Raw genomic sequence first — 23,202 nt, 5'->3', positions numbered from 1 at the left:
ACAACAGAGAGTAGCTGTAGACAGTTTGTGGGTCAGTGAAATGCGCTTTAATGTATGATGATGTTTTCATGTACAAGAGTTTGCATGATGTGTATACTGTAGGCATGTGTTGTGTTTAGTATGTCTGCTTAAACCGTACAAGCAGATCTCAACAGGCTGATGATGGGGGCTGCCAGCTTAATCCAGCTGTGTCTGTGGCTTGATGACTTACCTCCTCTCTCATGCATTGGCCTGCCATTGTCCTCAGCCAGCCCTTGCAACATCAACCAACAGCAACTATTCCCACAGTTAAGTCTCCTGTCTACAGAAGCATCAGAGGGATGCACTCACAGCCGCACTCCTATAGCCACAGTAGCTGGGTCAATAAGCATGACAAAAGAGATCCATGCTGTGACACCGGAAAACCCTCAACAGAGACAAATTCAAATTAGGGTGTCAGTTGTTTTGCAGTGACATTCAATGCATTTTTTTTAAACACAGTCACATGCCATATTCATCTAGTTCAAGTGTTTTATTCTTAAACTAATTTCACTAAGTCAGACAAAGATGAGGTAAAAACAAAATCCACTGTTAATCATCTTGTCTACCCAAATAAATATTGGGTTCTCTTAGCGTTTACTGCAGCCATTCCTCTGTTACTAAGGCCATTTTATAAAGGCCTCCACAAGAAAACGTGTCTTTGTTTACATTGTATAATGTGCTGTTGGATTGCTTTTTATTTTGCAATTCTGTCTGCCATCGGACATGATTGCAGCGCGCTAGCTGGCAGAGCTAACGTTAGCTCTGCTAACTAGCTAACATTGGCAGTCAAACAAATGATTCAATGATCCAATGTCTTTTTGATAATCTACACGTTTTTCTTGCAGTAGCCTTTCTACAATAAGCCGTGCTAAAAGTTACTATAATCCGTTCAAGGAGTTGATAAGCAGACAGATTAGCTAGCTAGTTGATAAGTTGTCTACTTCCACTTTATAAACAGATAACCATAGCAGCTAACGTTAACGTAACGTAGCTGCTTTAGCGATGTTTAACGTTAGCTACATAATGTTAGCAATATATCTTGTGTAGAATCCAGGACCGGCAGAGCAGAGGGAAGTGTCAGGGAGCAGAGACAAACTATTTAGCTAGATAAAGTGAGCTGGCCATTAAGATGGGATATGCTCGCTTAGCTTCACCGCAGTGAGTGAAGTCGTGTGTGTCGCCATCCAAACGAAGCCAAAAGAGAGCCGTTTTTGAATTTTGTCACCCTGGGACCCGGTTTCAAAAAAGTGCGTTTTCAGGCAGTGAGTTTACTGGATCCGTGTGGACGACGGGCCCAAATGATGCAAAATGTGCATTTGCATCAAAAAGCGTCTCCGTGTGGATGGCCCCTTAAAAAGTTGTCCCACAAGTTGATATATTGTTTATCTTTGCAGTTGTTTAACTATCAATGCCAAAGAAAGATCGCTAAATTCAGAACCTTATGTAGCATTGTTGTGTTATATCGTAGGTTTATCTCAAAATCTACTGCTGTTTTTTATATCATCATGTTTTTAAATCACATCATTTGCCTAACTTGTTACATTATGGTTCAGCTATGTTCTTGCCCTGCCTTCTTTTGACCAATCACAGATATGATTTGCCCTGGAGGTCTGGGTTTCAACTTAGTATTCAACAACAGTTAAAAATGAGTGAGACATCTGTGTTACTCTTTGACAAGAGGTTAGGTGCATGATAGCAAAGTAGACAGAAGTGGAATGGCCTACTTTTGGTGATGACGTGCCCTTTACTCTCACAGTGGTGTGCTTGTGTCTTACTTGATGTCAGCATGGCCCCTGGACCCCTAGTGGCTTTGTTCAGTACCACATTAATGGTTGAACATGCATTTCCTTTTAGTCAAATCCTGTTACATTGTACATTACTGTGTTTACATTATGGATATTATAGACCTTCTGTAAAATTTGCAAGGATAGTTTTGCATTGTTAACTTGATTATTGCAGTTTTGGTTTTTGCACAAGAAAACTATATTTTTAGGGTGACAGTATATTTGTAAAGCTTCTGCTAAATGTCTGCCCAGTCTATGTTTAGGCAGGAAGGCACACTAGTTTAGTCACAGGTTCAAACAGATTTAAAGGAAATGCTGATGTTTATGCAGGCTAGAGGATGTTTGTGTGTCCGTTTGCAGGCAGGGAGGATCACAAGGCTTTTTTGTTAGTTTTCTGTGGCTTTGAACATTTAATGAGAAACATTTCTCAATAATTATAAAACCTTTTTTTCTCAACTGAGATCAGTCACCATTTATACCACCTTTATAGACCAGAAGAATGAGTAGAATTATTAGTATTCATGAAAGATTGAATGTGCTGTCACTGCGTGCTTTTGAGTGTGTGTGTGTGTGTGTGTGTGTGTGTGTGTGTGTGTGTGTGTGTGTGTGTGTGTGTGTGTGTGTGTGTACCAAACAAAGCAAGACGAGACACACAGTTTAGCCAAATCTAAGTTCAAACCTGTCTGAAACCATATCATCTTTGATGGATGCAGGAAGCAGGTAAACATCACTTACAACTTTGGTAACTAATAAGCCTTTTTCCCAACTGACATTTTGATCTCATATAGCAGGAGAAGCACAGGCGTATCTAATAACATTCATTATGGCTCCAATACATTTAGGTATCCAAATAGCCAGTGAACCAGCACACACAATAGCAGGTCTCTGGATATGGCATCCGTAAATGGAAGGAATGCAGCAATTATAAATGTCATTAATTAGACATTCCTTTGAGCACAGCACTGTGAAATGCTAGAAAATATTTTGGGAAATACTCTTCTCAGAAACTGCCACTTTAGAAGTTGCTTGAGACTTCTGTCCTAACTTCTAATTAAGCTAAGCTAAGTTACCTAGGTGACAGTAACTCAGCATTGCTTGTGCCTACTTTGAAGTAAAAGTTACCAGGGACTGTTCATTATTTATTTACAGGGCCACAGGAGGAGTTTTGGGACCTTTAGGCTAAAAAGATTTGACCCTCCCCTCACCAGTAATAATTATTCTATGACCCTCCAAAATGATTTGAAAAAGAGGCATAACCCTCCCCTTACGTGCTAATTTGTGCTTAGCAAAGATGTACAGATGTCATTTGATTTTTTTTTACAGCCATGACATACACAAGTTAACCTCTGCATTCTCATCTTACACATCACACTCCTCTGTTATGGTGTGGTGGCCATTTCAGTAGATTTACTCACTAACATTGTTGTGAAAACACAATAAGCACGGAAACTAAATGCACACTTCCTACATTACAGCATTACTTCAAATACTAAGTTACTCCTCTAGTAAACTAGTATTCACATGAAATAAAACAATAAAACATTGAGACCATTCAGCAAAGGACACTGGGAAATAACCAATTCAACACTGGTTGCTATGGACTCGTCACTAGGCTTCCTCAGTCATTGTATATTTTAGCACATAGGTAAAGCTGCTGAAGCTCAACATTATATTCCAAAACATATATGTTTATTTTTAAAGCAGATTTTAAATTACATTGTAACAATTTAATAATTCGCACTTATGAAATCCAATCGCGGCACGGCTGTCTTGGAACGCAACAGACAGACGGTGGCAGAATGCCCCGACACTTAAATTCAACTAAAATGTAACAGTGAATCAAGTGTTGGACCTACAGTCTGTTGAGATGCCTCTCCAAACGCAGAAACCAAGCGCAGTCACACCATAAAACGTTAAGACACGTGAAAAAAGATCCGTATTTTGCCATAATCCAATGACACGGAAAAAAAAAAGTAATCCACAGCGATCAGTAGATCCACAAAAAGGGTCACGGTGTATCCAGCAAGGCCTACGCGCGTCACATTCACCAGCCAGCTCCGAGCAGGTAAACGAGGCCTCTCCACTTCGCCGTTTAAACAAAGTGGAATAAACGTATAAAAGTCCAAATCTACACAAAACCCGCAATCAATTAGTAAGCTGACATCACATTTATATACATGGCATTTAGGAAACCTTTATTGCAAGGTTGGCACGGCAAGATGTCCAGACTAGTGCAACAGTAACTTTCGTTTTTTGCGTCCTGCTGCTCCCATCGTCAGCCAGGTAATGTTTTTTTTTACTAAAGCAGTATATGAAATCTGATGTATTACCTACCACCATTTAGTTGTTTTGTGTTATTTAAGATATTTATAAAATATCTGGTCATGCCAGATGTAATTATTCCACTCATTTTTTAAACAATGCATTTACCTGTTTCAGCTACCAGGGGAGCAGCAAACTCATGGGTCAGACCCATCTGGTAGCGAAGGAGGGCCGAGACTAAGAGCTACATGAAAAAATATGCACCGAACAAGCCACTTTGAAATGTTGCTGTTTTCATGAATATAAAAGTTGGGTGACCCACCCCTCCTCCCTAGACTAAAAGTTTTGGGTGACCCTCCCCTCAACAAAGAATAAAAAGACATGACCCTCCCCTATTTTCCTCCGGTGGTCCATTCCATAAATACCGGTCCCTTATCTTACCTAGAAAGCTTTTATTGTGAAACAGCTACATTCAGTGTGTCATTCCGCTGCTCCTCCTAAGTGTGGTGCATTGTTAAATAAAATAAAATAGACAAACTTCTTGTGCTTAACATTATGGAAATCTGGTTTTGATTTATTTGTAGCTGTCTTGGGAAAATCTCATAGTCATGCAGTGTCCTCGGTTTGATACTGTTTGTGTATCACTTTTATGTATTTATCAGGTGTCAGTCTATCTTGACCCCCTCTGGCTTTAACCATGTGAATAGGGTTTGTGTCGAAACCTTTTGGCAACAGCTATTGCAACAATAATCATTATTTGTCTGGTCTTTAATAGGTCACAGAATAGCATCTGTATGTCACAGCAAAACAATTCTAATCATGGGTGTATTTATAACACATAATCATTTACAATTGTATCATCAACTTTTGAATTCAGATTCAAAGAGCAATGTAACATAAATATCGATAAGTGTGGCTATTTTAAGCATTGTCGCTATCATTGCAATATTCTCTATTTTTGTAGGTACTTGATAGTTACCACTAGCCTAAATCACTCTATTTTCTCATTTAGTAATGATACCATATTTTTAAAAGTCTATATTTAGGTACAATCAGCACTTCAATGTGTGCTTTTTGTGCTGTACGACTAAAAACAGCCCTCTGGTTGAGCGCAGTGACACAAAAAGGTCTATGAGTGGAGAGCATGCATCTTGTCCTGAAGTCGTAGCTTGATGCTAAATGACTGAAAATAGAGCCATGGACATTATACATGAATGTCTGATTGCACCATGGTCAAGAATAGCTGATATATAATGATAGTCCTTTCTCATTAATGCTGGTCCTTTGTGCTTTAGTGAACTCTGATTGCGTATACATGCATCTCAACTGCTTCCAATCACCATCAGTCCATTCTCAAGAGACAGGAAAAAGACACTTATTTCTAGTTAAAAATAGTCAAGATTAGAGTTAGTGTTGTTTTTTTTGACTACGTTTTTCTTTTTTGAAAATTAAATAGTCACATTACTTTATATTACATCATGCATGTTCTGAAGGCTATTGTCATACTCATGCATATATTAGAAATGTAATTTCCCATTAGAAAATGAAAGAGGTCAGACATGCCTTGCTCTATTATTCCCAGGTTATCTAGGATGAGTAACAACAACTGAAAGCATGCATGATTGCGCCTGTGCTTACCCATACACACATACATACACACGGTCTGGAGTGTATGCTTAGCCTGCACAAAATATACATTGAATATTAAAATTAGATGATTAATTTGTCTTATTTTCCATTATAACCCATAGTTTTTATATATTTGTATGGTTTGGCAAAATGACATTGGCTACATGTGAGAAATGCCCAGAACCTGTCTAATCTATGAGATGCAGGAAATTTAAACATGATTAGTGCCAGTGCCTCCTCTCTGCAGAAAACATGCAATTTGGTAAAACATTAGTTGCTATGTCTTCTTAAAAGCTCTATTTATAACCATGAGCAGCACCACACCTCATCCCTTCTACATCTAACTGTTCTGTCTGTTGAACAACTGGTTCTGCACTGCAAGCTGGCAGATGTGTGGAGATTTCACTACTCTATTCTACTGAGGCCTTACATCCAGTTTGATACATGAATTTTATGAAAACTTTCAAATCCTTTGACATATTCACAGCATCTTTCCAGTTTCCCGTGGGTGCTCAATATGGCAGCCCACTGAAAACTCATTATGTAAAATCAATTCCTTTTGATACGTATTCTATGCCAAGCTCCCCAGCACTCCAGCTTCCGGGAAATGTGGGCATCAGCTACCATACGAATAGATCCATCGCTTTGTGTAATGAGCAAACACATTCATACGCTCACACCATCTGCATGCTGCTGCATCACTAGATGTAACAGAGCGGAAGTGGATTCATATGAAATATTAGGAGCTGTGTGTGATTATAGCAGAACGTGTAGGAAAAGCAGTCTTATTATTCTCTTTTGAGCATTATCAGTGCTATAAGTTATAATGGTTTTTTTCTGCAGGCAGCAGGAGGACAGTCAAATGAAAAACTTTACAAAATGTTTTCTTCAAACATGCCACACTACGTCTTTGGCCCTGCACTATGTCGTTATTCAAATTCTAAGAGACGTGGAGGAGAGGGGATCTTTTCCAGATTTCTTTCTCAGATAGGAGGAAGGGCCTTTTTTAAGGCTTTCTATTATATTATATACATGTGCCTCAGGTGTACTAGGAGGAGGCCTCAGTGTCTGTGCCAGGCAAGCAAAAACACAACCAAAAGCAAAACACCACACTATATACAATATAAATAATAAAACACTAGCTTGGCTACATTTTGTGACATGGTCATACAATGTCAATGTGATAAGAAGTTGTGCTTTTTTTCAGCTATTGTATGACGGTGTCACAGTTTTTTAAAGCAAAGTGTGACTCAGTATAGTAAATGTCTTTCTTTCTGCCTTTTTTTCTCACTTCTTTCCTCCAGTTTTCCTATTCTCTTCCCCCAGGGACAGTTTAAAACATGTTTTATGACAACTTGCTCCCCTTTTATTTTGGGGAACATAACTTGTGCACATGTTTTTCTTTATTTTCCTCTCCCAGCTCCCCTTTCTGCCGGCGGCGCCCCCCCTGCTGTTGAGGCTGTGGTATGAGCCTATGTGGCAGAAAGGCGCTGACTTTGCTGAGCAGCGTGTTCGCTGTTTGCGCCCTGGGCCTGTTGGGGATTGCTGTAAGCACAGACTACTGGCTCTACCTGGAGGAAGGCGTCATCCTTCCCCTCAACCAGACCAACGAGATACGCATGTCCCTTCACTCTGGCCTCTGGAGGGTTTGCTTCTTGGCTGGTGAGTTAGTATGAATTCTGAAACATGTACATAAAGAATAGTCCTCCCTCACTCCTCAAGGCAAGGTAAACCATAAAGTCTATATCTCATTTCAGTCCGAACTTCTGTTTTATTCAGATACAGAGCTTTATGATCAATTGGGTAGTGAGTCATTTGATTGTAATCACTGGTAAATACTGATTATAATTCAACATTTTAGATGTTTAGTCATCCATGAAGTAAGTTTCACAGTCAGCCTGACCATTTAGTTCCAAACAGAGACTATAATTTAAGGATAACAAAAGTAACAAATGCAGGTCCAGATTCACCAAGATTCCTGTGCAAGAGTAGTTTGCACATATCAGTTATTCACTTAGAAATGTATGCAAAGAAACTTCTTGCACAAACAAACAAACAATCAAACTTCTAGCTAACATGATTGCTGCCAGATTATCAAGCCGTTCTCCATGAAAATATTGCATTGAAAATCTTTCAAAGGATTATAGATGTTTTACATAAGTATTTACAATAATTTGTGAACTATCAGTGGATTCAGCACCACCTCGAATTGTATAAAGAAAATATGTATATGATTTAGATTAACAAGTCATTAACCATGACAGTTTGATAAATCTGGGCCTCAATGTCTATAGTTTATCAATATAATTTCTATTGCACATGCACAGTCCCCTGTGGTTCTTTACTTGGTGTTTGAACACTTGAACATGAATATTTTAACTTTGCCTTAACCTCTGTGCAGCGATACGAGTTCCTTTCATATTTGATTTCAACACTCTACTTTAATATTAGGGTGCATCCTTTAAAGTGTCAAGTATTTTTATTCCAGTTGAAAGATTGGCTTTGCTAGATGTCTTTTCTCATGACTTATCCGGTGGCTGACATCTATTCTGTGGCACCAAAGGCACTTTGGATTGATTGATTGATTGACTGTCTTTTCCTTTTCCTTCTTTGTGTCCTGCATCTCTTTTCCACCATAGCACTCAGCATGGAAAACAAGTATCACATACAGTACAGTTAGAAAAAGCACACATATTTCCACAGTGCATGCTTTAACACCTCTTGGCCTTTCAAAGCAGTGTTCCTGCCCAGCTCCAACATCACAAAGACATCCTTGGTCATGATTGGAAACACTGTCTGCTTTATTTGTTTCTTAAAGACACACCCCTTAGCGTAAACCAGGTATCAAACTATTGCTCTTACCCTTTGCTCCCTCCGGTGATGGCAACATTAACCTTTCTTCCACAACTGACCTGCTCCATCCTGTTTCAGGGTTCATTATTCAGTCAGGCAAATATGTAGGCAATCCAGTTGTGTTCAGGTAACAGATGTTTTCCTGCTATAGCAGGCCATTGCTACAACATACATTGAGTAATGGTCCAGTGTGTGTTTTAATGGTAATTGAGTGGCCTTAATTCAATTCAATTGTATTCATAGTGTCAACTCATAACAGAAGTTATATCAGGACACTTGATAGAGATAGAGTAGCAACACTCTTAATTTACAGAGACCCAACAATTCCCCCAAGAACATGCACTTGGTACGACAGCGGCGAGAAAAAACGTCGTTATTGCCGAGTTAACTATTCTGATTGGACCCAGAAACTATTTCTGAACACTATCACAGTATGTTGTTATGCAAGAGAAGTGAACGAGGTTGAATAGTGTTTTGGTTGGTATTGATGTTGGTTTGAGTTCATCGGGTGTTAGGCTGTTCATTCCAGCATGAGATCACGTAGAGGATCTCTACAGCCATACAGCCAGTCACTGTTAGTGTTGTAAACCATGTTCGATATAGGGCAATGGACTGCTTATGTATTGTGGGCTGCAAGGCGTGTAGCAGGAGTAGCCATGGCATTGTGTAAATAAATTAATTTTAGCTAGGTTTTTTATTTTTAGCATTATCTACCCTTCTTGGAAATGAAAGTATTTCTTCTTTGTACTTCTTGTAAGCATATTTTCCCCTTCATACAATTACACTGTAAGTCTATCTTCACAGTAGCTGCCTGACAGCATTATTTAAATCACATTTTTATAAATCTTAATGTATTTTCATCTAATCCACTTTGGATCCAAGTGTTTTTAATTGCAAGTTTGGAATTGCTGGATTCCTTCAAGATTTACTTAAAGTGAGCCATTAAGTCTGCTATTTGAAGCATAATTAACATATTGCAGTTACATTTGAATGGACTGAGAATTACAGTTGTCATTCTGAGGTGAATAAGAAAACCCCTACAGTCAAGCTACAACAGGAAGCTCGGCAAGTGTGACTGTTAATGAGGAAGCGTTCCACATCTTTAAATGATGTTTTAATATCCCAGAGGAGGGGAACCCCAGGGAACCAGAGACCTTCTATTACACTACATAATGGTTGGTTGGGTTAGTGACTGACTTAATACCAAAAACAAGAGTGTGGGAGAGATAATTCACAGACTCATGATTGCCTGCAGTTGCCTGATAGTTCTTGCCCTTGTTGTTTTATTTGCACTCTTTCAGTCCTCAATCATCTAGATTAGTCATGATGCAATCAGGGATTTTAAATTCCAGGGTTTCTGACAGGAAGTTGTTTAGCCGAAGTGGTACCACCCAGATTTTGACTCAGTTCATCTCCTGACTGAGTCATAGTTATTAAATGATGAACAACCAAAAGCCACACTCATAAATACATACTGTAGTATTTGCTGTGTGAAACAGCCCCTCTGTTTTTTTCCCCTAACGGTCAATGTTTTATTCAATAAAACTGCATGGCCAGCCTCCAGTATAAAACACTGTGGGAAACCTTGAATGCTCATGTTCTTATTCGATATGTAATAGATTTGTGCACGGGATTGAAACGTTAAGCCATTACCTACCTGATGCAATTAGTTTTGAGCCAAAAGCCAAAACACTACCTCTAACTAAAATGTTCAACGCTAACCCCACTTGATTCTGAAGCCAAAGTATACACAGACACACAAAAGCTGAATGGACTGGTTATAATATAAAAATGTGTTAAATTCAATATTACAGTGAGGTCATGGTCTAGTCTGCTGCTATATTAGCATATCTGTCAAATGACATAACTTGTGCACAGACTGCAAGTATTAATACAAAATTCCACCAATTTATTCAATTGTTCAAATTGGCAACAGTTACATAAGTTTACTCTTTATTTGCCCTATCAATAACTATCACAGTCAAACACAGCAAAAATAGTCTAGGGGCCTCATTTATAAAACTGAGCGTAGATTCTATTATGAAAGATTTTGTGCGCCAAAAAGTCAGAATTTTCGTACGCAAAAACAAAATTCAGATTTATAACACCTTGCGGCACACACCGGTACGTACTCTTCTCGTTATAAATACTGACGTGCGTTACCTTATGCGGTCATGCACGAGCCTCGCGCTTCTCCCAAGTTCGTCCCTTATTTGTCCTAATAAGGTCCATGTTAATCAATCAATGAATATTGCAGCCTTGTAAAGAAGCCCTTGATGACCAATCATGAAACGGAAAAATGGGGAAAAAACACGATTCAGTGATTGTGAGATCGAGGTGCTCCTAACAGAGGTAGAACATCGAAACAAAATCCTGTTTGGAGGCCTTAACCCTTGTGTGGTGTTCATATTTTTGTTACACAGCCAATGTTGCCGGGTCTGGTGGACCCACCACATTATTAAGCTTTTAAATCAGTACAGCCATGATCATTTATGTAAAAATACAGATTTAGCTCAATTACCAATGATATATACATCATTTATGGTTCATATTTGACATTTACCCCTGTGAGATCGCATTTATGATCATATGATCATTTTCGGTTTTTGTGAGAAAACAAGGAAATACAATTTAAAAAAAGATAAAAAATAGAATTTTTGATTTTTGATCATTATTGGTGCTTATTTCTTAGAACTTAATCAGAACAGATGAAAGTGCTTGAAATGGAACAATTTTGTAACTTTGTGTGGGAATAGCAGGGGCAGAAAGACAACATTCCCACACACAGACACCTACAATCAGACACGCACACATACAGACGCATAGACACACACAGAGACGCACAGACACATAGACACACACACACAGCAGGCCCAGTTAGGAGGAGGACACAGTTAAGTTTCATAGCACCTACAATTATTACACTCTGGTCCAGTAGACTCAAACACATGCATGTGTAGGGGGTTGCAGTCATTAAAAATAAGTTATTTGTTATGTTCTTCACAGAAAATGAGCCAAGGCCAATAAGTTTGAGTTAGAAGAAATAATAAATAGCATAATTTTTGTCTTTTAGCAAACATTGAAAATGGGTCCCACAGACCCGAACACCATACAAGGGTTAAATAGATTTATTTGTTGGATACAAATATCCATTTTTTTAATTCATGGATAGACCTAATTGATTGTTACGGAAACAAAATAAAAATTTAGAGTGTGCTCACATGCAGGCTGTGCGCTATGCATCCAGAGTACTTTATCCATGTGATATTTCGTGTTACCATCACACACACACACACACACACACACACACACACACACACACACACACACACACACACACACACACACACACACACACACACACACACTAGTAGCCAAGGAGGACACGGAGGATTAAAAAAACATGATTGACTCTTCAGAAGAGGTAATTATCTTCACTCAAGTATCCGGACGACACAATCTTCTGAACATAGCCATACTGAGAAATACAGAGAGAGTTGCGTGGAGCTGATAGTCTTAATTAGCTTTGTAGCAACTCATTTGGCAATGGCTTGAATGTAACGGAAGTTCATTAATATCAAAAAGTTACGCACTAAAGCTTTAATGTAATAACTTAAATTTTAGACCTGACCTGAACCAGTACCAGTATGCATTGTTCCAGTATATCAACACATAACATGCATAATGAAAGCTAATTACATATGCTGAAGAAAAAAAAATCCCATCTAATCCAACACCTCATAGTGTGCGGGGTTAATGAAGTGTTGAGAAATAACATCAGTTACTGCAAGAGTGTGTATTTGTGTGTCATTGTGTTTTGGCGCTAGACTTTGTACTGTATGTGTCAAATTGTTAAAAGAAAAGGTGCTAAAAATCTAATGCTGGGTGTTCCTTGCAAAAATACTGACAGCTGAAATTGTGTATAGTATGAAACAAGCTTTTGATTCCATGTTCAGTTTACTTGCTACTTGATTGTTGTTTTTAAGTGGTATCCAACAGTTTCACAGAGAAATAAACTGAAATTGTATCACAACTATTGCACAAAGTTTACTCATGCCTGCACATGAAACTATATCCTGTCTAGTTACTAAAAACTTGACATTTACAGTCATAACCTTTTAGGTATTATCATTATGCAAAAGCGACAAGACGTGTATGTATTCTGCTGTACATGCTTCTGTGTTTGACTTTACTTTGTCACAGTGGACTAATTAACTGTTTAATCAGTTGTGAGATTTATGTGAAATTTTATTGAATACATTTCTTTCCCTGTCCTTTGTTCCAGGGGAGGAGAAAGGCCGGTGTTTTACGATAGAGTATGTGATGCCCACTAATGTCCAGATGACCTCTGAGTCCACTGTTAGTGTCCTGAGTAAGCAACTATTCACACTCCACTATTATATGAGAAATACTTAATGTTTGGTGAAATTGTTCAGGCTCCCAGTGTTTAGATGGAAATGTTTCATTATGAACCAAAGTGGCAACTAAGGGCACACGGTTTGGAGACAACAGGGTTGTAGTAGTTGTCAGCTACTCTATTGCAGGCTGCGAGGGCCATTCAAACCAACTTATACTATCAAACAGTAATACAGTTAATAGCAACACGCTGGTAAACTGGACGGTTAAAATAACACTAACAAAATGATACAAAAAAACGTTTCATTTAGGTGATCATAACTAAGCTATTTACTATTTTTTCTTTAGTTTGACAGATATTATTTCATGTCTATTCTCTGATCCATGAAAGTGGTTCCAAAGTGGTCTGCCTGCTAGTTTCAGCCCAAAATTTGTTTGTTTTAAGTCCTGCATCGCACTAGTGGACAGTTACCAGGATGCAATGGTGCCTATATGAGGATGTAATATTACAGCAGAGAACAATACGAGCAATCCTTGAATTTGTAAAATATACTGGGCATCAAAACCCAATTTAAGCGCACTTACAGGTGTGACTGGGCTGTGTAAATAGAATTTCAAAATTTGAGAGGTGGGTAAACGTCCTTTATGTGCGTTTACCCTACAGCCTACAGCCCTGGGAATTCAGTTCCAGTCTTCCATGTTTGGTTAGGCACCAACACTGTGGTGAGTAGAACTGGGGAGATGGCCTGGACCTTGAGTGTATTACGCACTGAAGTAGACAAGGTTAAGGGATATCCAAAAAAACCAATTCTAATGCTTATTCTGCACAAAAAGGTAAAATTTCAACACTTCAACTGACTTCTGAGATGCAATAAATTACAAACTATTGATAATAACTAATGTAAAAGTATTAATGGGGGGCTTATACAGTATAATACTGCTGAAAAGGTTGTGCCATAAATTCAAGTACACTTCCAGGGGCAGTGGTAGAATTAAGTTAACTGCATGCATTAGTTGTAACTCTGTATTCATAACTGAAGCTTGTTCTGAATTTGCCCATGTTTCAGGCTCCACATTAATCCAAAAAGACTCACTTTTACTTTATTTTGCCATGCTAACAAGAGTTTAACTTTACTCAACTAAATAACCAGTTCCATTAAGATTATGGCCTTAAACATCTGGCCCACTTAGCTGGAGGGGTAACATTTTGTGTAATGGAGAACACAATGGGGGTCTGGAAAGTATTATCTACTAATTTATCTTCTGGGAGGTACTGTACCATTTGCTCACAGTAGGGAGGTCCAGCTTCATCTTGATATAAATAAGAAACCATGTCCTACAGTAAACCCATGAGATGCTGCATCGACGAGTAAGACCAGCCTCAGTGGAAAACCTCATGCTGACTCTAAAAGGGAACACTTTCATAAAACGTTTCACAAAAATATCACTGAAGAAAATGCACAAAGACACCAAAAGAAAAAAGGTTTGCATTTGGACAAAGTAGTAACAACCCCTGTATAATCAGTACATCTCAAATCAAATTCAGTAAAAGTTTTTCAGTCCAAAAAAAACTTTTTTTCTTGTCTTCTTCCAGAGATGATCCGTTCTGCCACACCCTTTCCTCTGGTCAGCCTCTTCTTCATGTTCATTGGTTTTGTTTTGAGTAACATCGGCCACATCCGCCCCCATCGCACCATCCTGGCCTTCGTTTCTGGAATCTTCTTCATCCTGTCAGGTACTTGTTTTGGCTTTTACTTACACCATTCTCCATGTCAATGAATCAACAAACACTTACAAACATACAACATGCATGTAAGTAGGTGAACTTCTAAAGGTTAAAAGGATTTTTAATAGGGCTGTCAAACGATACATTTTTTTAATCGCGATTAATCGCCAAATTTCTATAGTTAATCACGATTAATGCATGTTTTATCACATGAATAAAATTTTATTATTTTGAATTTCAGAACTGTTTTTAAGTACATATTAACAATGGAAAGCAATTCTTATCAGTGTATCTTAATTGGGAATCAAATTAATGCAAAGAAAGTTACTTTTTGAACTTGACTTTAAAATTTGTATTTGTTTATTTTTTATTTACTGTAAACAAAAGAAACGTGTGAATCTGTCATTATTACACAATTCCTCCAAGTACATAACCTAACTGAGATGTAACACTAACACTTTGCTTATACAGTACAAACAAAATGGTCCAAAAACCAGATGCCACAGCAGGACATTTGTAACCTTTACATTTTTCTAATAAGGAATGTAACAATTCTCCTGGACAGAAAAGGGGGTGGACAATGTCCCATTGACTAAAACAGTCAAAAAACGATACAAACAACACAGTCCTAAAACCATATGCTGATATACATAGTCAATATAGTGTGCAGTAACTCCTAAATAATTTTGATTACTCACTGACATCCAGTGATCACCGGTTAATGAGACAGCGTTTGCACTCTGCAGCAGTTCCAGTTTAACTGCTTTCTCCATGGAGTACCGGCTGTGTATGCGTGAAACTACTGTCCCCCTCGACAACTTTTTAAAAGTAAACTTTCCATTCAGAATCTTATTGGCATCCATTTCTGCATCTCGCGCTCGCCATCCACTCAAAACGTAACGTTAGCCTACTATTCTTTGGCCGGCTCGCAAGCCCAAACAAGTGTGTGCGACGTCCCTCTTGTTTTGTTTCCGGTCTAGCTAGATCCGGTGTGGTGTTGTAGTTTTTCTAACGTTACTAGTTGGTGCAACAGCATGTGAAAAAAACTACAAAGTTTGCTTGGCCAAAAAGAACGTTAATCTTGCGATAAAAAAATTGACGCCATTAAAATGGGTTTGCGTTAACGCCGTTAATAACGCTTTTAACTGACAGCACTAATTTTTAATAGACATAGTTGTCATGTTGTAGAGTTGGTTTAGGTCTAATCTGTGTCACTTAGATGTAAGAAAAGAGCACAGTGAAACACAGTTATTGTTCTAATAAACACTGTAATCAGTGGATTCATGGTTTGTTATAGTTTTCATAGATTTAAGCTCCCTTTGTTTCTCTCTCTCTCTCTCTCTCTCTCTCTCTCTCTCTCTGCCTACCTTAGGTCTCTCTCTGGTAGTTGGTCTGGTATTGTACATCTCCAACATTAATGATGAAATGTTGAACAGAACCAAAACTAACGAGGCTTACTTCAGCTACAATTATGGCTGGTCATTTGCTTTTGCTGCCATCTCCTTCCTGCTCACTGAGGTAACTGTTTCTTATCACTTTTTTTTCGGCTTGAAGAGTTGGGTTAGAAGAATTGACTTAATCCTTGCCTGTCAAGGTGCTTGGAGTATTTTATTGATGTGTTGTGATGTTGCTTGTTAAAGTTCATGCTTTCATAATTATGTTAACATACTTAATGACAGCAATGGCATCAATTTGCTTTTGCTATTTATCACCATGATTTACAGTACATTTTAGGCATTTTACATTCTCATTCATGCTTAAATTAATAGCTAAAGTTACCTAAAATCTGCCTTTTTTGTGTGAGAGATATAATCTGTCATTGTTCACAAAAAGGACAGAAACTAAATGCATCACATATTAGGTGTTTGCATCTTTTAGTGTGTTCATTTTACCAAATCCCAAAACTGTAATGTATTGTGTTGTGAGAAATAGTCCTCATAAAAGATGATAATTTAGGGTTTATAAGCTATGATTCCTATGTTTATTCCTTTTCTTTTGTGGATAATTGTTTCTGCCTTTCAACCAAGCAGTTAGGTCTGCTTTTGATGCTGTTAGTCATTCACAATAATCTGTTGTCACGCTGACAGGAAATGTTGAATGAGCATTATTCTTTTTCTGTGAAATTGTGAAATTGATGTCATTTAAAAAACAGGAAGAGAAAGAGAAGAAAGGAAAACAATCCACAGTGTTACAACACATACATGCACGCTGGCATAAACACATTCAACAAAGCCATGATACAAGTATTTACTTTAGGGGGTTGGTTTCCACTGATTGTTAAACTGCAAAATCATACTGTAAATCATCAAATAATTGCATAATACTTTAATCGGCAATTATTTATTTTGAATGAATTAAATGATTAATTTAAATGGTGGAAAATGCTGTTATGTGTTTAGTTTACAGTGACCTGAATGTACCCGTGTTTGTGAACGGTGTATTGTATTTTATTGAATAAACTTTGTGTCTCTTTGTCTCCATTCCTCCACAGACGGCAGGTGTCATGTCAGTGTACCTGTTCATGAAGCGTTACACAGCAGAGGAAATGTATCGGCCCCATCAGGGCTTCTACCGGCCTCGCCTCAGCAACTGCTCAGATTACTCCTGCCAGTTCCTCCATCCTGATGCCTTGGCCGGGCGTGGTCGCAGTGCTTCCGCCATCTCCTCTGAGGCCTCCGTCCAGATGAACTCTCACAACTACCCTGCTCTCCTCAAGTGTCCTGAGTATGAACAAATGTCCTCCTCACCTTGCTGAGGCAGAGGATGAGTTGTTGTGTTAGCACAGTAGGGGTCATTTTATCTATCTGGATTTTGGAGTAAAATTGACAGATAATTTGATATTATCCAGCTTGAATCGCTTCCCTGTGTCTTCACTATGACCTGATTCTACCCTCCCTACTGACAATTTTTTATTTATACTTTTTGCTTCTATGGGGAGCAAAACTTAAGTTGAAGGCTAGCCAGTTCACTGTATTCTGAGCTAACTTGTCATGTTTCAGGTAGAGATGTTAGAGGATGAGAGAGGAAAGAGTTGGACCAGGTTGTAGTTTTAGTGATAGGTGACTAGCAAGCTGCTCAACTGAGAAAGGTAGGGTGAAGTTATCTGAAAGGAGTAACTTGAGTAGCCTCAACTTGCAGTGAGCAATTCAGCTATTTGCTTGTAGTAGCCTACTGCCACAATCCAGATTACTTTTTGACAGGATAACATGCTGCACATCTGAAGACATGGAGTGTTTAGAACTGGATAGGCAACTACTGTATGTGCAAAGGATGCAGAGTCTGCAGGTATAATGAATGTGAATTTCAACCATTCAAATATCATTTTATTTATCAGGTTGTTTGATACACAAACTATTTGACTAGGGTTACAGGCTAGGATAGTTGGGTTTATGATGGATGGTATTTGACGTTCCATATGAACTTCACCTCTTACGCCACCCTCTGAGTATTTCTGTATCAAGAGTCACATTTGCAGACAACACTGGTTTTCAGTTAACAGCCAGAAGTACTTATATTCCCCCTTTAGGTCCTTTGTATAGGTGCCATTAATTGTTATGCAGCCACATATGTTTTCCTAAACGTTTTAAGCTGTAACTGAAGGGTGGAACGCTTTGCTTTTTTTGTATTTACATATATTATATGTGGTTAGATTACACTATGTGAAATTCTTCATTCGGAAGCTTGTTTTTTTGGTCCCTTTCAGCAGTTTAAGTATTGACACCAAAGGAAAGGTTAGTATTACATGCTGCTAGTATGAGAAATATTGTTTTTAAAGGCCTACGTCTGAATATATTAATGGTTATATAACCTTTGAGTGTATTGTTGTATATTCTTGTAAAGTAAACAGCCCAAACAAAAACTGCTTTATTTGCTCTCATAACCAGTTATTAATAAAAATACAGGACTGCTTTACATCATTTCAAACAATACATATGTACATAAACCTTATATGGTATCTGAGAACCTATGATTCCTGCATACGGTGGTCTAAAAGTGTATTTAACCAGCATTTAAAAAGAAAACAAGCAGTACAGGGGCAACACTGTTTGATTGTGTTGATCAGATTAGACAACATCTGTTAAACATTTAAAGAAGAAGAGAAAGCCAATGGGGAGAAGATGGAGTTTGTGTGCTCATATGTTTTGATGGAGAATGTGAATGTGGTGGTATTAAAGACTATTTTGATATTTTTTTGTTGTTGCATATAGTAAAATACCTCTCATACAGAAATATATTAAGCCAAATTATAGATGCATATTTTTTCAATTTACCCCCTTAAAATGACATACATCTTGTTATTCTCAGTGTGCCAAGGAAGAAGTTGTATCCAGGTTAAGTGGCTTAAGGTTAAGTATTGAATATATACATGTCATGCCGTGTGAGTAAACATATTACAGAGAAGCATATTGTCTTGTGCAATATTTTTAGTTAGTTTAATATATTACTACACTTATAATTATTGTCATTATTTAATGTTGCATGGTGTGAACTACACATATTATTAATGGCATGCAACATTTCATCACTGGATCATGGTATTGCACCTGGAGCACATGCAAACAAAACAAACAGACAAAACTAATAAACACAAACTGTGCCAAGCTTTGCTCACTCTGTGGCGATATATAGACCAGTTTCATTTTGTTTAATTTGAACACTGTAAATATGAAATCATCAGTGTGTATATAGGTTAATTTTGTATATACTGAAATATGTGTAAAATATATGGTTAATTTGAGTAGTAGATTAATCTGCAGTATATGCATCACATTGAGAAACTGAGCTTTTGCATAATGGTATACAACATAAATGTATTCAGATGGTGTCACTGTCAGACATGAAATGTTAATATCTGTGTATTTTTACAATCAGAGTCATTTTCATGTTAAATGTGCAATGGAATATGTATACTCAATGAAATAAAGTTGAATGGGATTTGAGAAACAATAAGCTTTCTTTTTCTATCACTGCTTATGTCCCTGAAATGTCTGTATTATAAAGTAATAGGTATTTATTATATATGTTTATTTATTGTGCATGTGTTGAGTGTTGTGCGCTGAATGAATGATGTTCATCACTCAATACCCTTTTAAAAGTAAGATCCAGGTTTTGGCTGATATTTATTACTTACCGTTTTGGCACAATATTTATATCACAATAACAAAGCCCTTAACAAGTTCTAAAAACTCAGATTGTAAAATTACATAATAATAAAAAACATCAAAAACAGCAAAGCATTCTTCAATAATTGTATTAAAATTAGTTATATAGGGCTGCTGTTACTCAATCAAGAACAGGACAGCAGAAAGACCTGAGACGGCAGATACTTGAGCTGCTCATTGCTATTGAGGCAGTGAAAACATTGGTTTGGTTATCTGATGTAATGCATGTACTATGTTACACTGAAAACATGTCTTAGTCTAACTAATGGATTTGCCAAAGACCTGGCTAAAGAATATCATGTAATGTCACATTCCTTTTCCACTAACTTGCACTGCAAGAGAAAACTACTTTGAGAACAGAGTAAATCCTCTTATGGGTTATCAAACCACATTAACATGGCTCTCCCCTAAAACAGTGATAAGGTTAGATCACTGTCACAGAGAGTTAGACACAGTGCCAGAGTGAACCACAGCGCTGCTCTGACTGTGAGAGCTAGCACTCGTTCATCTGGGTGAATGAGATGTAGTGGGGGCTATCAACAGGGTGGAAACTGCTAATCTGCATCATGTCCCAATGCGCCTACAAACTAAACGAGCAGTTTTATCTATTGACCTGGTGAGCTGGCACTTTCCCAAATTGATTACCCCCAACAATGAAATCATGTGTTGCAAAGTTCACTGTTGGTGATAATTAATACACATTTAGTGGTACACTCTTTAATCTTAATTTACTTACTGTGCCTGGTTTGCTTTACTATTAAGGAATACCGTTTACTGTGGCCCTGCCTAATGAGTTTTAATATTTCTCGATATGGTGGACAAATTTCTTCCTCCTTCAGAAACTGGCTCTTGCTGATGAGAGGTGGCCCAGTATATCTTGACAACAGCTCCATCTAGTGTCATTTCTATGGAGACACATAGCTTCCCCATGAGGAAACAATGTTGAGTTACATGAACAATTCAGAAGACTCTCATTGTGGATATTACAGAGAAGAAGAACTCTATACTCCCCCAAAGTTCTTCATGTACTCATGCTTCATGTAAAATAAGAGATGCAGAGCACTATGTCATTTTCAGAGTGGAAGTAATTCTAACTGATTTGATTTAACACAATTTTTTCTTTGCACTTTTAGTGTTTTCCAACTGAAGTATAAGGTTAATTAACTACATGAAACACAAGTTGAACCTGCTTTCTTATTGAAAAGCAAGTGAGACAATGTGGTGGTAACTTTTCAAAATGTTCATGTAATGGGATTGGATTTTAAAATGTTGATTACAATCAAAAAAAGATTTTCTGGTGCTTGAGATTGAAATAAAGTCATTTATATAAACATTTGTATTAGGTAATCTATATACCGCCTTTCTGCACTCATTATGTCAACACGGTACACTAGAGGAGTAAATAAATGTTGTCTTTTACATTTTTTCATATACTAATATGTTTTAGCCAAACAACAGGAGGTAATGTAACAAACAGATGCTCTATTTGAAGACTGACAATATCATTTTCTGATTATATTATTTGCCTCTGTCTAATCCATCTTAAGTGTTGTTTGAATACACTCAAAACTCAAAGGGCTATTGTGAGATTGACCTTTAATGGTTGAAAGAGTAAGTGAACACTGCACTGCCACATCACACATGCCACCCATAGGGCACTGAAGTGCCTCTGCATAATGTTAATTTAAAGAAAATTATACATAAGTAAACAAACAATAATTAGGTATTATGAGAGTAACCCATCTGCAATTCTTCGTGCTCACATAATCATTATTTATTATGCTCAACTAGTAGGTCTGCTTTAGGGCAAGTTTTCACCCTTTTTACGCTTGTGCTCCTCTTGGGCCCTGCCCCCTCACTCTGCCAGAGGCCACTGTGTGGTGTCTGTATCACCAAGTGCAGAGGATCCTCTAGAGGTGTGTGTGTTTTTTCAAAAATCAAGGCTACCATAAATTTGTAGATTGTTAAAGGTCTGGTCGGGCAATATATCCATACAGGGCAATGCGTATAAATGTGTATATCCTCTTTATCCACTTTATCTAATATTCAGGCTCTTTTTTAAGGTACAGCAAGGTTTGAGACAATGTTTCCATTTAGTATAAATCTATATCACTGAATGCAGACTTAAAGGACAATTCCGGCGCAAAACAAACCTAGGGGTTATTAACAGATGTGTACCCACTCGATCGCTCTCTGGGACATGCTTTCCTGCTAATCGAATGTGTTTGTAGCTTGAAAGAAGCTAGTGCGGACCGCTGATTAGCTTACGACGCTAATATTCCGGGCACAGGGAAAGTAAAAACAAATCGCTATTTATACCACTAAAAAGGCTGAAAATATCACCAAACTTCAACGGTAGCATAATGAGGGTCCCTAAATGTTAACCGAAGCATTGAGAACATTGTAAGTGTACCGACAGTTTATTGAACGAAGAGCTGCAGGAGCTCCGTGAAAGGGCTACGAGAGAGAGAGAGAGCTACTGGTAGTCAATGTACACAGCCTCGTACTTCGGGAAACTGGTGGTGTACCTGCGGACATTGTGAAGCTATGGCCACCGAACAGGGGTGTCTGTGTTGCACGGAGTGGGACCTGTTGCATCGCGATGCCCAAGAGACGCAGAGTTTTATACAGTCTGAAGATTTCCCCTCTCTGATAAACAGGGCTGTACTTTTTTCCATGTCCCAAAAATAACTTGGAGACAGCGACCCAGACCAGAGGGACCAGATGTTATGAAGTTATCCACTGAGTAAGTACACTAGACAAGTTATACAGAGTGCGATTATTTATATTGAGCAAATTGCTTTTGATTTTAGTTTGCATCGCCAGCTGTAAGTCATGACTGGTTTTCAAGACGACGGCGGCATGTAAACATGAACGTGAGTGTCTTTATAATCTATCTTTTCAATAAACTGTCTGTACACTTACAAAGTTCTCAATGCTTCGGTTAACATTTAGGGACCCTCATTATGCTACCGTTGAAGTGTGGTGATATTTTGAGCATTTTTAGTGGTATAAAATAGCGATTTGTTCTTACTTTCCCTGTGCCCCGAATACTAGCGTTGTAAGGTAATCTGCGGTCCGCACTAGCTTCTTTCAAGCTACAAACACATTTGATTAGCATGAAAACATGTCCCAGAGAACGACAGAGTGGGTACACATCTGTTAATAACCCTTAGGTTTGTTTTGCGCCGGAATTGTCCTTTAAGCTACCACAAGGCAAAAATCGGTATGTCATTTTCCCTGAACAAATCGACATGCTGGAATTTGGTCTATTTTACACTCCAGGCATAAGAATATTTACTTTGCAACATGTATTTACGGTAAAAAGTCTGAACTTCAAAAACACTGTATAAAGAATCAAGGGGTATTAGGGAGTATGGCTATAATAATTGAAGTTGTTTTATAAAAC

At 37.9% G+C, this 23,202-nt stretch overlaps 1 protein-coding gene across 1 annotated transcript; it reads left to right on the top strand.

Moving 5' to 3' along the window:
- Positions 1–7,146: 7,146 nt before the first annotated feature.
- On the top strand, positions 7,147–19,431 carry LOC144529604 (voltage-dependent calcium channel gamma-5 subunit-like). The gene is made up of 5 exons (XM_078268776.1): positions 7,147–7,358; positions 12,835–12,921; positions 14,500–14,640; positions 16,004–16,149; positions 17,123–19,431. The coding sequence occupies exons 1-5, from the start codon at positions 7,163–7,165 to the stop codon at positions 17,384–17,386; spliced, it is 834 nt and encodes a 277-aa protein (XP_078124902.1). The 5' UTR covers positions 7,147–7,162; the 3' UTR covers positions 17,387–19,431.
- Positions 19,432–23,202: the final 3,771 nt, after the last annotated feature.

Source organism: Sander vitreus, chromosome 2, assembly GCF_031162955.1.
Source record: "Sander vitreus isolate 19-12246 chromosome 2, sanVit1, whole genome shotgun sequence".
Taxonomy (NCBI): Eukaryota; Metazoa; Chordata; class Actinopteri; order Perciformes; family Percidae; genus Sander; species Sander vitreus.
This window is presented reverse-complemented; position numbering and strand designations above follow the sequence as displayed.